We start from the raw sequence: 12,500 nt of genomic DNA, 5'->3' as shown, positions 1-12,500 counted from the left end.
TCGAGGAGGAAAAAACACATTTAAACAATACTATACTTAGTGACCATAAGCTACGCACGCATGTATTGCAAAAAACGCATGTATGGGCAAAATACGCGCATTGTAACTCATTGTAATCCTAGTGATGTTTGAGGATCGCCGCAGTAGAGGTAGGATTCTTCCGTTCATCTGTTTCCAGTTATGATCTACGTTGCACTCTCGAAACGTCGTTGACGCATAGTATGCATGTTTCCGCCTATCGTCTGATGAAAGATCCTTGCTCACCCCGGTATCAAAGGCTAGTTTTGATCAAATTCAAATTCGAGTTGACAAAGGTTGTGTACATATAAGAGATACATATTAGCGTAATCGATTTGTGATGCAGATTGCACAAGATTGGGCAGAACACGCCGGAACCTCTCGTGTAGGTGCAATAAGTGAGGCAAATGCTAACGCAGAACTGTTCCAGGGCAGTAGAGAATCGATGATCGCCAATAGGTTCTGCTGCACGTACCATCCCCATACCAACTATGTAGTCCCAGTGTTTCCATGTTTGGAAAATGGCAAACAAATGGTAGACATCAGGAAGCTTTGAAAAAGTAACAAAAACGATTAACGAAAACAAAAATAAAGGTGTAACAAAATGTTCAGGGGAGCACACGAAACATCTTTGTACACATGCTGACACATAAAATTTCAATTGCCTGCAATTATTCTGTGTAAAAAATTATCCGAAATGATACACTTTTCGCAAAACCAAACTCAGAACATTCTATTTGGTTGTTAGATTTATTTAACGGAAAACGACATGAATAGATTCTTAGTTTCTAAGACCAGATACTTCTTCGTTTCGATTCACCTGGTTGAATCCCATACCGGCATCTCCCGATGCAGCCCCATTACTGGCAGCAAGTAGTTCGTTTTCAATATTAGCCAGAGCGTTCTGATACTCGGTGATTTGTAGTGCTTCCCATTCTGCCTTGAAGGCTGCTTTGGGATCCTGAGGCATGGCTACGGCAGCGCCCGACATTTGATCTTGCATGGATTGGGTCTGATCGGCGGCTGAAATGGGCAAGAAGTTGGTAGTTCAACAATTCTGTCGTAGTAATGGAAACAAAGCGCTTACCGTTGTTCTCTCCCAACACAAGTGTGTAGATACTTCGGAGACCGAACACGTTCAAGAAGTACCACGATGCGGAAGATACCCAGGCGGCGTCCAAGGAGGCCAGCTCGATGCCTCGCTGCAGCATCGGTTTGAAGCGAAGCGTTAGTGGGAATGGCACCTTTGTCGTCACGAATCCGGAGAACATCCAGTTAATCCATCCACCGATAACGATCATTGGCAGCACGTTGATGAAGTTTCCCTTCACAAGATCCGATAGCATGGCCGTGGAGTTGGGGCTCGGTGGGGCGCGCTTCTGGGTTTTGAAGTATCCCGTCTCTTCGTTGTTGAAATAATGCCTCCGCATGGCAAACGATTGTTGGGTAAGATACTTTCCGTTCTCGCGCAGCAAACGGGCCCGGATCATCGCCTGGCTGTCCTGGATCTGAGTGAGCTCCGCCTTTTTCTGGGATGTGATCAAAATCGAGAAGTAGTGCCGGATGATTCCCACTAGAAACGTGATGACCACGATGGGTAAGAACACCCATCCTCGTATATTCGGATCGATCAGGAGTTCCGCCATGGCCAGAAACAAATTTGTTCAATTATTGAGCGGAAAAACCTGGAAAATTGAGCGGAAAACCGAACACCAGACCAGAAAAACTTTTCGTCGTTGACAGACCGACGGTTTGACGTTTCGTGGAACTGTCATCAAAAAGGTACGAGTTTTTGGGCGGCCCAAAAGGCAAAAACGGAAAAGTGTTGTAAAATGTTTAGTAGCTTTATTTATTGAGCATCATCCGCACTTCCGTTGGAGTCGTCGACGCGATTTCGGTTCTTCATGAGAAAATTCGCTAGGTATTGCACCGGATCCTGGGGCCGCTCCTTCGCCAGCAGCTTCAACCCCTGCAGCAGGATCGGGTTTACGGTTTGGTCCAAATATTGCCTCGTCGGAAGTGACTGTAGATCTCCGCGTGCTGTCGTCTTCCTTCCGCTATCCGTGGTGTTCAGTTTATTCTCTTTCTCCATTTTGCTAAACCGCTATAATTCACTTTTATCCTTAATTCAGGGAGGACCGCGACCGCGAATCTTGAAGCGCTGAATTTTTGTCCAGAGATTGTAAACAAACGACACAAACGACATAAACGATAAAAAGGATTCTGCAAAAAGAGGTCCAGAAAATGATCTTCGGGAAATTGTAAAATTACGGAGGAAAACGGAAAAGCTGTCGACAATGGTAGGCAAAAAAAGTTTCATTGTGAGTCAGCTACTCATAATTATTTGTCTTTGTTTGCAGGAACCCGTTGCATCGACCATTGGAGAGCAATCAACCGCAAAAGTCTGCAACTTTTGTAATAAAACTTTCAAATTCAATGCAACGTTACGGCAGCACGAAAAGATCCATTATGGTATTAAACAGTTCGAGTGCGGTGTGTGCCAGCGACGATTCTTACACAAGGGAACTCTTAAATGCCACCTCCGGATGCATACAGGAGAAACGCCGTACAAATGCCCCCACTGCCCGAAGTCTTTCCGGGGACAAACTGCACTAAATTGTCACATTTTCCGGCACACTAAAACGGGAGTGCAGTGCTCGGAATGCAGAAAAGTTTTCGCTACACAGTCTATCGTTAAACAACACGTTCAGCAAGTCCATACCGCGCAGCGGCCCCACGTTTGCAACGTCTGTGGAATTACCTACAAATACTTGAAAAGCTTGAGGATGCACCTTCGTACTCACGAAAAACGTGTTTGTCCAGAGTGTGATATGGTGTTTCACAGTGTTTATGCTATGAGGAAGCATAGGAAAAGTCACACCAAAGAAAACTACCCGTTCCCATGTACATTCTGTGGGCGTCGATTTGAAAAACAAATTCAATTGCAATCACATGGTAAACTGCGTGGACGGCCTTTTCAATGCACTGTCTGTTGCCACAGTTTCAACAAACGGACATTTTTAACAAATCATGAACGCCGATTCCACTGGAAACAGTTGGGCGTAGAACGATTGAAAATGAAGCAATCAAAGTATGAGGGAAGTCAGATAGAGGCGGCTATCGGAAGTCGCAAGCTCGACACAGAAAGGAAATCATCACCAGAACCTACTATAGTTGCGGACCGGAAGGAAAAAGATTTTAATGTTCCAAATATTGAAATGGCCACTGATATGAATAACGAAGCAAGCAATTTGGCAGAGGTAAGAATCTTGTCATACTAAAAGCTTTCTTATAAATACTTTCGTTTTAAATTTGCAGAGAGTTGAAGACAATCCTGTAAACAAGGAACCATTCAGGATAAGCAATAATATAATAGCCGAAAGCGAAACAACACCGGAAAATGATTCTTCGTTTCATGAAATAACTTCCATTGCAACTGTGATTCTTCATCCTACTACGATAAGTAAAGCCATATATAGTGAAGATACCAGCGAGCAAATATGCGCTACTTTACATACAGCAAAGACGCAACAAGAGGTAATATTCCAAAACCATAAACGGGATTGACTTCGTGTTTCATCCATTTCTACATTTCCTTTCCTAGTTTATGTGTGAAGCTTGTGGTAAGCTTTACGCATCGGCAGCTACTCTCGCCGTACATCGTGCCAACCACCATAAAGCAAAACGTTTTGCCTGCAACCAGTGTAAGCGGTCCTTTGGTTTCCGATGCCATCTAGTTCAACACATCCGAAGGCAGCATGAGGAGGAACACCTAGCGTGTAAATTGTGCGCGAAAACGTTCAAATATCCACAGGATTTACATGTTCACATGAAACACCACAATGATGCCAAACCGTACAAGTGTGACAAATGTAGCTCTACCTTTCGGTTTCCCAGTGCACTCAGAAGTCATCAAATCCTGCATGAGACCGATTGGCCGTTCCGGTGCGTAGAGTGTGGAAAATCGTTTCGCTACGAAAACAGCTTGCGTGTCCATAAACGGCTACACGCGAATGCAAAACTGTACGAGTGTGAAATTTGCCAACGCAAGTTTGCTACAAAGTTTCCGATGGTCAGACACATGAAGGTACATTCGCGGCAAAAAGAGCTAAATTGCGAAGTTTGTCAATCCGTATTTTTCAAGAAAAGAGATTTGATAGTCCACCAAACCAAAGAACATTCCAGCGAGAGACCGATCGATAAGATTGCGCCGATATACAGCTGTGATATCTGTGGGAAGGAGTTTGTAAAAAAATGCAATCTCAAGATGCATTCCTACATACACGAGGAGGTGTTTCGGTTCGGTTGCAAGTTGTGCAATCAGGGCTTTAAACAATATGCTGGACTAAGAAACCATATGCTGCGCGCTCATCCCGAAAGCGCACAAAAAGAGGTAGAATAAACGGTCCGCCACTATTTTTCAAACTTATGTTTTCTATTCTGTTATACGAATTGAAAAGTTCCGATGGAAGTGTTATACGCCTCCTCTTTTCAAAAACAAAATGTCACGGGGAGCTGCAAAATGTAAACAAACGTGCCGCGGGCAAATTCGCTTGAGATTTGCCGAAATTTTTAGCCAAAATGCCTAAAATATTCACTCCAACGAACCAGATTCGGCTCACAAATGTGGCCGTAGTGCGGATGAAGAAAAACGGGAAGCGATTTGAGATTGCCTGCTACAAAAACAAGGTCCTATCGTGGCGCGCCGGAGCGGAGAAGGATCTGGACGAAGTGCTGCAAACGGTGGCCGTGTTTCACAACGTTTCGAAAGGCGAAGTGGCCAAAAAGGAAGAGCTCGCTAAAGCCTTCGGCAAGGATGATGTGACGGAAATATGCAAGGAAATATTGGCGAAAGGAGAATTGCAGGTCTCCGAAAAGGAACGGCAGGACCAGTTGGAATCGATGTTTAAGGAAATCGCCACGAACGTTGCAGATAAATGTGTCAACCCGGAAACGAAACGACCATATCCCGTGTCCATTATAGAAAAGTCTATGAAAGACATTCATTATTCGATTAAACCACATCGGAACGCCAAACAGCAGGCGCTGGATGTGATCCGGCTGCTCAAGGACACCATTCCGGTGGAGCGGGCAAAAATGCGCTTGAAATTAACACTACCGGCCAAGGAAGCGCGGAAACTGAAGGAGCGCATCCTCAAGCTTAGCTCCACGGTTACGGAAAACGAAGAATGGCAAGGCGAGCTGCTAGTGTTAACGTGCCTGATCGATCCGGGACATTTCCGGGAGATGGATGAAATCATTCGCGTCGATTCGAAAGGATCGGGCACGCTGGAAGTTTTGAATTTGAAGGAAATCAAAGAGGGCGAAGAGGTGTTGGAGTAATCTGTTGCTGCATGGCGGCGCGTGTGATGGAAAATACAAAGATATTCTAATAAATATTTATGATGTTCTTCTATTTACGCACAAAAACATAATGTTTTTATTTTTCAAGCATAGACTGTTTCCTCGTCCCATTATGAGAGTTCCGCACATTCGATGCATTCCTGATAACCTTGCATCTCTTATCACAATTGATTGAATATTCAAATAAATTCTTTCGCCAAGACTATTGCTCATATTCTGCAACAACGAAAAATCATTGCCGGCATCACAAAACAGAACTTTTTCATCTTTCACATTTTGCTCAGTCGGTCATCATAAATCCGTCTTTGTGTATAAGGTTTATACTTCTACTTATCTTCTTGTATTGGACCCGTGGAAGAAGTTAAGTTGTAAAGTTGTTTTTTGAGCCACATTATCTTTTAGGGTTCCGAAAATTCGCTAAGTAACTGGGTATACATCCTTGTAAATATTCGCAATCGCAATGTTTCGGGCAACATTTTCAAAAATCCAACCTTCAAAAAAGAAAAATATAAAACAATCATTTACAGTTTTGCAAAAGAAAAGTAATGGGCCGTACCTGTATTCCGTGAGACCAGTGACCGCATGTTGTGCTAACCTTGCCTAGCGTGTACCCCGCGTATCTTATGAAATCATTTACTTTCAACAACCGCCGTGAAAGGGGAGCCTGAGACCCCTCCGTGGGTGCCAGGTATTCCGTCATGCTAGTATGGACGAACCCTGGTGATACTGTTTGGCATTCGATTCCGTAAGGTTTAAGTTCCTCGTGCAGGGCATGGGAAAAGCTGGTCATGTAAGCCTTCGTTGCGGCGTATACGTTTAGATAAGGTGTAGGGGCTAATGCTGACATGGATGAAATGTTAACGATAAGGCCACGTTTGTTGCTTTTCATTTTAGGGATCACAATATTGCAGAGTAACGTTGCGGCTCCAACATTGATATTGATAAGATTCCAAAGTAACGCCTTATCCATCCGCTCCAGCAGAATCGGTTTCTCATTTATGACTCCAACATTATTAACTTAAAAGAGAGGAAAAATTTCAATTCATCATCCAAAGCAATACCGAGAATTCAAACACTTACCGAGAATGCCTATATCGTATGGCGCTAGTTCCTTCTCCAGCTGCGGAAAAATTTGTTCTCCCTTCGAGAAATCGGCTACAGCATATCGGCAGTCCACGCCATATTTCTCGTTAATTTCCTGAGACACTTTCGTGAGCTTCACTGCATTCCGCGCCACCAGAAGTACCTTCATACCTTTTTGGGCTAAGTAGTGAGCATAAGCTTTACCGATTCCATCCGATCCACCCGTGATAACTGCCCACTCTCCATATTTCTGCGCCAAACTATTCTCGCGAGTCACTTTGAACCTGTGGATTAACAGCACCACCGGATTGCGTAGGTTCTCGTATAACCAGCTCAACACGCTCAACGCACCGATAACAGTCAACAGCGTCGTAATCATCGTTCTTCTCGCGCGGCGAAACAAACTGGTTGACCTCCGGTACCTTGCACGAACGAATCACGAATCCGGCGGCAGTGAATGCGTCCGTACAACAAATGCCCTACTGACCATGCTGATGATATAACGGCACAATTGCCAACCAATTCTACACTCGTGGTGTGCGTTCGCAGCATGGCGCAGTGTTTGTAGCACACGCATCAATTTTTTGCTCCAGCCGGCAGAACATATGCGAGGGCATAAAACGAAAGCATGCTATGAGCGGCATCAGGTATTGGTGATCTTCGCGACGCTTCGCGTTGTGTCCACTTAAATACCATTACTGGCAGTTAGAAGCTCTTTATGGATGTGTAGTGCGTTGGTGCACACATTCTTATCAAGGAACAAAATACATCAAATTGTTTTAGAATTAATCTTAACAATAATTTATTGTAAGAATGAATGAAGTTATTACTCAAGTGCCATGCTACACAAAATGTATTGCTGTTAGTGGAGCTCGTTAACCTATAACTGCCGGTTCCATTACCGGCTTAAGTGGATTGACACTAAGTGAGTTAGCGAAGGTACGCCCATTTGCGCTGAAAGGGTTTTTTTTTCATACTGCTCAACTTCATTCCAATATTAAGATGAATAAAGTCGTGTTAGCGCAATTATACGCACTTCCAGCCGGATTCCTAACTGTCCGTGAAAATGGCATCACACCTACCATCGGCCTGTAACGTACCTCATACCTACGCTAGCGAGGCTCAAATGTACTTGTTACATGTAAACGAGAGTAGGTGGAGTGAAAAAATGCAAAACATTAAAGGTTTGTCCCGTTTCATTCGAATCGCGAAAAAGGATACCGAAAGAAACCGCAAGGATGAATCTGCCGGCATCTGTCCTTACATATTGTTTTGGTGGGGAAAAGCGCGAGAGAAAAGGTGCAAAAGCTAATGTGAGGGAACACTGAGGGAGGCTGTGGTCAACGGATCTACTAACCGGAGAGCGCGCTGGTCGCGTGTTGAACCATATTGTTGCGGCTTTGCTTTGGATGTTGATTCTTTTTTGCTCTTTTTTTTTAATTTACTGCTCCAAGCACTGCGATGACCGTAAGTAAACCGCAGCTGTGGTAATCCTTGCTGGGGAGGGCACTGACCAACAGTATTCTGTCTTCGGCATAACGAGTGGTACAATTGGCCGGGCACCAAACGCTCGGTGTAGATGAATGGAAGATAATTTTTTAACATCTCAATATTACATGCTTTTTCATGAATACTTATAAACTCGACGAGAAGAAATACCCTTTATCGAATTGCTTTGCTATTGTTTAAAATCAATATAGGGGATGTCGCACCTCTCAACTTTTTTGTTTTGCTGTGAAAAATAAGCGAACATCGAATTACCGGCTACTTGGAAAAGTTATAGCACATTCCAAAGCAATTTAATTCGCTAGAAAGAAAACTAAAAGAGATTCTACTGAATTCTTATAGATAAGACACATTCCCGAGGCAATAAAACCACAAGAAAAGAAAACCGTAATGGATAGCCTGGCACATTTCCCTGGCAGCAATCTAATTTATCAAGCGTCTAAACTCCTCGCAGCAATTTAGAAGACGAACTTGTGTAGCAAAGTTTCGTGGCGTATTTTATGCGCGGAGCATAGCCGATGTATCAAATTATGCAAATATGTACGACGCCAGCGCCATACCGTGCTGCCTATTTCAAATGGTGGCACATTACAGTGAAGCCATCAACGTTACCATTCTTACGGAATCTTCGTTGGTTTCCAGATGAGTTTTAACAACCGCATATCGCTGTTAAGGTATTCAAAAATCCTTCTAAAATGTATGATTTCCTAGAATCTGTTTAGACTTTATAAATTTCGTAAACTAGCGTCACGACAATGAATGGCAGAAGAATTATGGCTGGCACTTTAGTAAAGCTAAAATTTCGAATTAGGCATAATATATATGTGCAAACTGCTACACGTTTAGCAGCGCGGTACCCATGGTGATAAAAGAAAATTTCTTCTCAGAAAATGAGAGAACACCTTCTTCCTTCGCCCTTCCTCGCCGCCATGATAGCAAATGGTTTTTCACGGTGAAAAATCACGCTCTGAGAGGCGAGAGCGAGAGAGCAAGGATAGCCAGAAAAGAAACATGGAGTGAGTGGAGGAAGAAAAAGAAGGAGTTGTAAATGGCGAGGGAGGATGAAAAAATCCTTTCTAAGAAAAAAGAGCGAGAGAGCGAGAAAGAGCGAGAGAGAAATGAATGGAAAGGAGTGATAAAAGGGCGGGAAACGGGCAGGCAAGAGTTAATATGGAAATGCGAAATAATATCAAGGGTGATAAAAGAAACCCGGGGTTGGATGATGCCCACGTCGCCCCTTCTTTGCTACTCAAGCAACCCGCTTCCTCAGTCAGCATCGCGTCGATAAGAGAATTCAAAGCGTAGCACCATCAGGACACTTCGCGGCCTACTCTGGCCGTATGGATTTTTCTTGTACTGCGTGGCGAACACACGCAAACGCAGGAACGAATAGTTAGGGGAACGTTTTTCCATTTTTTTTCCCACTTTTCCGTCAGAAACGACGACGCTTCTTTCGTTCTCCTACTCCGCCCCCTCGCGAATGGTTTTATATCCTTCTTTTCCTTTCTGCCTTACGATCCAGGCATACTACTCTCGCTCTCTTTTTCTTTCTCTCCTTCTTTATCAGTCAGGCTCTATTGCCTGACGGGTTACCAACACTATTCGCAGTGGCAATAGAAGACCGCGCCTCTGGTTCTGATGGATCTGGCGGATTTTTTGCTCACGGATCTCGGTGGCTGGCTATGATTCGACAAAACGAGTCTTGCGCCTTGAGCAGTTCGTTTTTTGTCGGAAGGAAGATAAAGTAGTATACGACGCTTGAAGCCATTGGTGGCTGTACATGCTTTGTGTAGGCGCTTGGGAAGCCTTTCTGTAGTTTTTATTAAGGACTGTACTTTTGTTAAATTGGATAAATGTGTTAAAGCTATTTGTATTTCAAACTAATATTCTTCCATTTTGACGACAAGAGATCTCCCAAACTATTGGTAGTAGAATAGTTTTGGAGATCTCTTTATTCTACTATTTTTTGCTACACTTCTTTACCATGCCAACGCTATTTAGCCAGATAGAACATTATGCTACTGGTTCCTTGCCTTGCCTTGGATTCCTAGATTAAGAAACCGTCTCTTCTACTTGACTCCATGTTGCCTCGCTATATGCTCACCAAAACCCCATTATTATATTAAGAAAATTATTTCATCATATTTATTATACATTATTCATATAAAGAAAAATCGGTTTCATTATTAGCCAAATGTCCAGCCAATGGGGCCAACGAGAAATTACATATGACCATCGGTACAATCACCAGCGGACCATCGTTGCATATAGTTAAAAGGAAACCTGTTTGAAACTAAGAAGAGGTCACTTAAGACATGACCCTGCGCCAGATGGACATCGTTAGATATTATTCGGAAAACCTAAAATTAAAAAAAATCATCCCAAAGAAACTCCAAAACCGTCCCCTACAGGGATAGAAACCAGTATTTCTTGTTTTTCTAGTGCGCTTGGTGGTCCCATAGTGAAATGGTAAATTGATGGAAAAATGCCTCCAAAACCGTTAAAACGCAAACCCTCTTTTTGGCTAAAAAAAAGAAAGAAAGAAAAGAGTTCTAATGCAAATGCGCGATGAATAGGGTGACTGACCAACAGAACCCCGGTAGCCGGTTCCGCCGCCGGACCTTCGGCAGGACCGTATGAAACCGGACAACGGTCTCGTATGCTGACCGACCGTCGTCCAGTCTGACCCTTTCAAAGAAGTGCATTAAACCCCCTAATGAAACACACCGTAAGACGACGACAGCAGGCCAGGCGTGCGTTGCTACTGGGACCGTTCCGTTGAGGAATTTTTCTCATGACCAACGTAACCGGCCTCATGGTCTTCTATGATCGAATCTAATCCCGGTTGTTGAGAAAGTGCCCCACTAGGAACTGTATCCAAATTATGACAAATTATCTTACCTGCGTAGCTTAAACGAGATGATGGACATTATTAATCTCTCTCCGATGTATCTGGTTCGATTTTTAGATCCAACATTGTTTTGCGATACCGTCGTAATCGAATACAACCAAATAGGGAATTCGAGAACAAAACGATATTTAATTAATAAAACAGTTTTACTCAGTTAAGATATTACTACAGCAAACGTCCAATCTGTTGCCGAGGTTCTTAGTGCTGCTTTAAATTGGACGCTCGCTTCACGGCTGATCCGTTATCAGTCCTACCTCAACCTAAAGAGCCAGCACGGTTACATGCACTGTTGGCCGGTCAAAATTCAATATCTGGAGCGCTCAAAATAATCGGTGAAGAACCCCAGACCCCCGTCCTCACTACGTTCCAACACCCAGCGGACGGACAGTTCTCTCAAAACCCCCAAGCGAACGGTGTTGGAGGTTATCGATCCGTTCAGGGATGCGTTCGTTGTCACGCACCGAAGGCTTCCCCACATCATACGTCGGCCAAATTCCATGTGCGAGGGTGGCAGGATTCAACATCCAAATTTATGCAACCTTTGCCTTACCGTCACTCCAGGGCTATCATCAGCTGCTGTTTGCGAGTGTGTGTGTGTGTGTTTATTAGGACAACGTCAGTACCGAGTACCAAGGGACAAACGGTAGTGCAAGTTTCACTCTTCACAACACAGCTGAAAGTGAAGAGTACATCTAATGATTTAAGAATGCCTAGCTACAGGAGGCCGCTGCTCAGTTCCCTCTTGACATTGAACAACGGTAAGAATACGTGTGATTTCTTTGAACCCTCCGGAGTACCGGATCCGGTGTGGAACTGGTCTGGTACAATGATACCTATCCATTGTAGCCCCCGAAGCCCAGCCACCATAACCATGCCGGGTTTGTCTGTCTCGAATGAAACCTACCTTGCCAATCAACTAGTGACCGGCCCCACTTGCACTCGCAGCCGATCGAACTAAGCTTTGCAGCGATACCCGGTGTGTACGGAAGTCGTTCCTAGTTTGGTCACATAAACATTGGCAAGCACTCCGTAGACTGTAACGTAGTTTAACTTGGAATGTGTTCCATCTGGTACACGTGAATGTGTTTGTGTGAATATGTTTGTGTGTGTGTGTGTATGTAGCAAGGCCAACGTATTCTAAAATTCACTTTCCTTTCGAACGGCTTTGAGCTATTCTACCATTGATTGCATGATGCGCCTGAAACTCTGGTATGACGTCACTCGAATAATAAGGTCACAACGTCTAGTTTGACCCTTGGTGAATCAGATTCACCGATGGTATGGGGTGCATCCGATCCATATCATACATATGTATGGGATTAGCTTGCTTTCTATTCCACATTGATTTTAATATTTTTCTACGTTCATGTTTGCTGGACATTCAATTCCAACGTCATGCCCGCAAAAGGTGGTTTTAATTTAGTTCGTTTGATTAGCTAAAACAAAGGGAGTTTTTTGCAAACCATTTCACGATTGTCGAAATTGTACACCCGATGCTTATGCTTAGCATATGTTGCTCGAAGTTGTCCGACAAACAGGTGCTGTCACACAGTCCTGCGGTGTCGCATTAATTAAGAATCGAATGAGTTAAGGTGCTCCCGTTATCCCACTACATGAC

The 12,500-nt window shown here is 43.8% G+C and overlaps 5 protein-coding genes across 5 annotated transcripts; 2 read left to right on the top strand and 3 right to left on the bottom strand.

Annotated features, from left to right (window-relative positions):
• Positions 1 to 721: 721 nt before the first annotated feature.
• LOC125951253 (ER membrane protein complex subunit 3) lies at positions 722 to 1,767 on the bottom strand. The gene is made up of 2 exons (XM_049679952.1): positions 1,106 to 1,767; positions 722 to 1,041 (listed from the first exon to the last, which is right to left on the bottom strand). The coding sequence occupies exons 1-2, from the start codon at positions 1,662 to 1,664 to the stop codon at positions 800 to 802; spliced, it is 801 nt and encodes a 266-aa protein (XP_049535909.1). The 5' UTR covers positions 1,665 to 1,767; the 3' UTR covers positions 722 to 799.
• Positions 1,768 to 1,819: 52 nt separating this feature from the next.
• Positions 1,820 to 2,192, bottom strand: LOC125959966 (protein dpy-30 homolog). The gene has a single exon (XM_049693017.1). The coding sequence runs from the start codon at positions 2,108 to 2,110 to the stop codon at positions 1,868 to 1,870; it is 243 nt and encodes an 80-aa protein (XP_049548974.1). The 5' UTR covers positions 2,111 to 2,192; the 3' UTR covers positions 1,820 to 1,867.
• LOC125959619 (zinc finger protein 845-like) lies at positions 2,184 to 4,420 on the top strand. The gene is made up of 4 exons (XM_049692444.1): positions 2,184 to 2,318; positions 2,379 to 3,278; positions 3,337 to 3,555; positions 3,623 to 4,420. The coding sequence occupies exons 1-4, from the start codon at positions 2,316 to 2,318 to the stop codon at positions 4,418 to 4,420; spliced, it is 1,920 nt and encodes a 639-aa protein (XP_049548401.1). The 5' UTR covers positions 2,184 to 2,315.
• A 156-nt stretch (positions 4,421 to 4,576) lies between these two features.
• LOC125950763 (ribosome maturation protein SBDS) lies at positions 4,577 to 5,442 on the top strand. Its single transcript, XM_049679020.1, has one exon. The coding sequence runs from the start codon at positions 4,600 to 4,602 to the stop codon at positions 5,359 to 5,361; it is 762 nt and encodes a 253-aa protein (XP_049534977.1). The 5' UTR covers positions 4,577 to 4,599; the 3' UTR covers positions 5,362 to 5,442.
• Positions 5,443 to 5,467: 25 nt separating this feature from the next.
• On the bottom strand, positions 5,468 to 6,878 carry LOC125950762 (inactive hydroxysteroid dehydrogenase-like protein 1). The gene is made up of 3 exons (XM_049679018.1): positions 6,463 to 6,878; positions 5,939 to 6,399; positions 5,468 to 5,873 (listed from the first exon to the last, which is right to left on the bottom strand). Exons 1-3 carry the CDS (start codon positions 6,842 to 6,844, stop codon positions 5,781 to 5,783), a joined length of 936 nt encoding a protein of 311 aa, XP_049534975.1. The 5' UTR covers positions 6,845 to 6,878; the 3' UTR covers positions 5,468 to 5,780.
• Between the last annotated feature and the right edge of the window lie 5,622 nt (positions 6,879 to 12,500).

Source organism: Anopheles darlingi, chromosome 2, assembly GCF_943734745.1.
Source record: "Anopheles darlingi chromosome 2, idAnoDarlMG_H_01, whole genome shotgun sequence".
NCBI classification, from domain to species: Eukaryota; Metazoa; Arthropoda; class Insecta; order Diptera; family Culicidae; genus Anopheles; species Anopheles darlingi.
The sequence above is the reverse complement of the archived record's forward strand: the minus strand, read 5'-3'. Positions and strand labels throughout refer to the sequence as shown.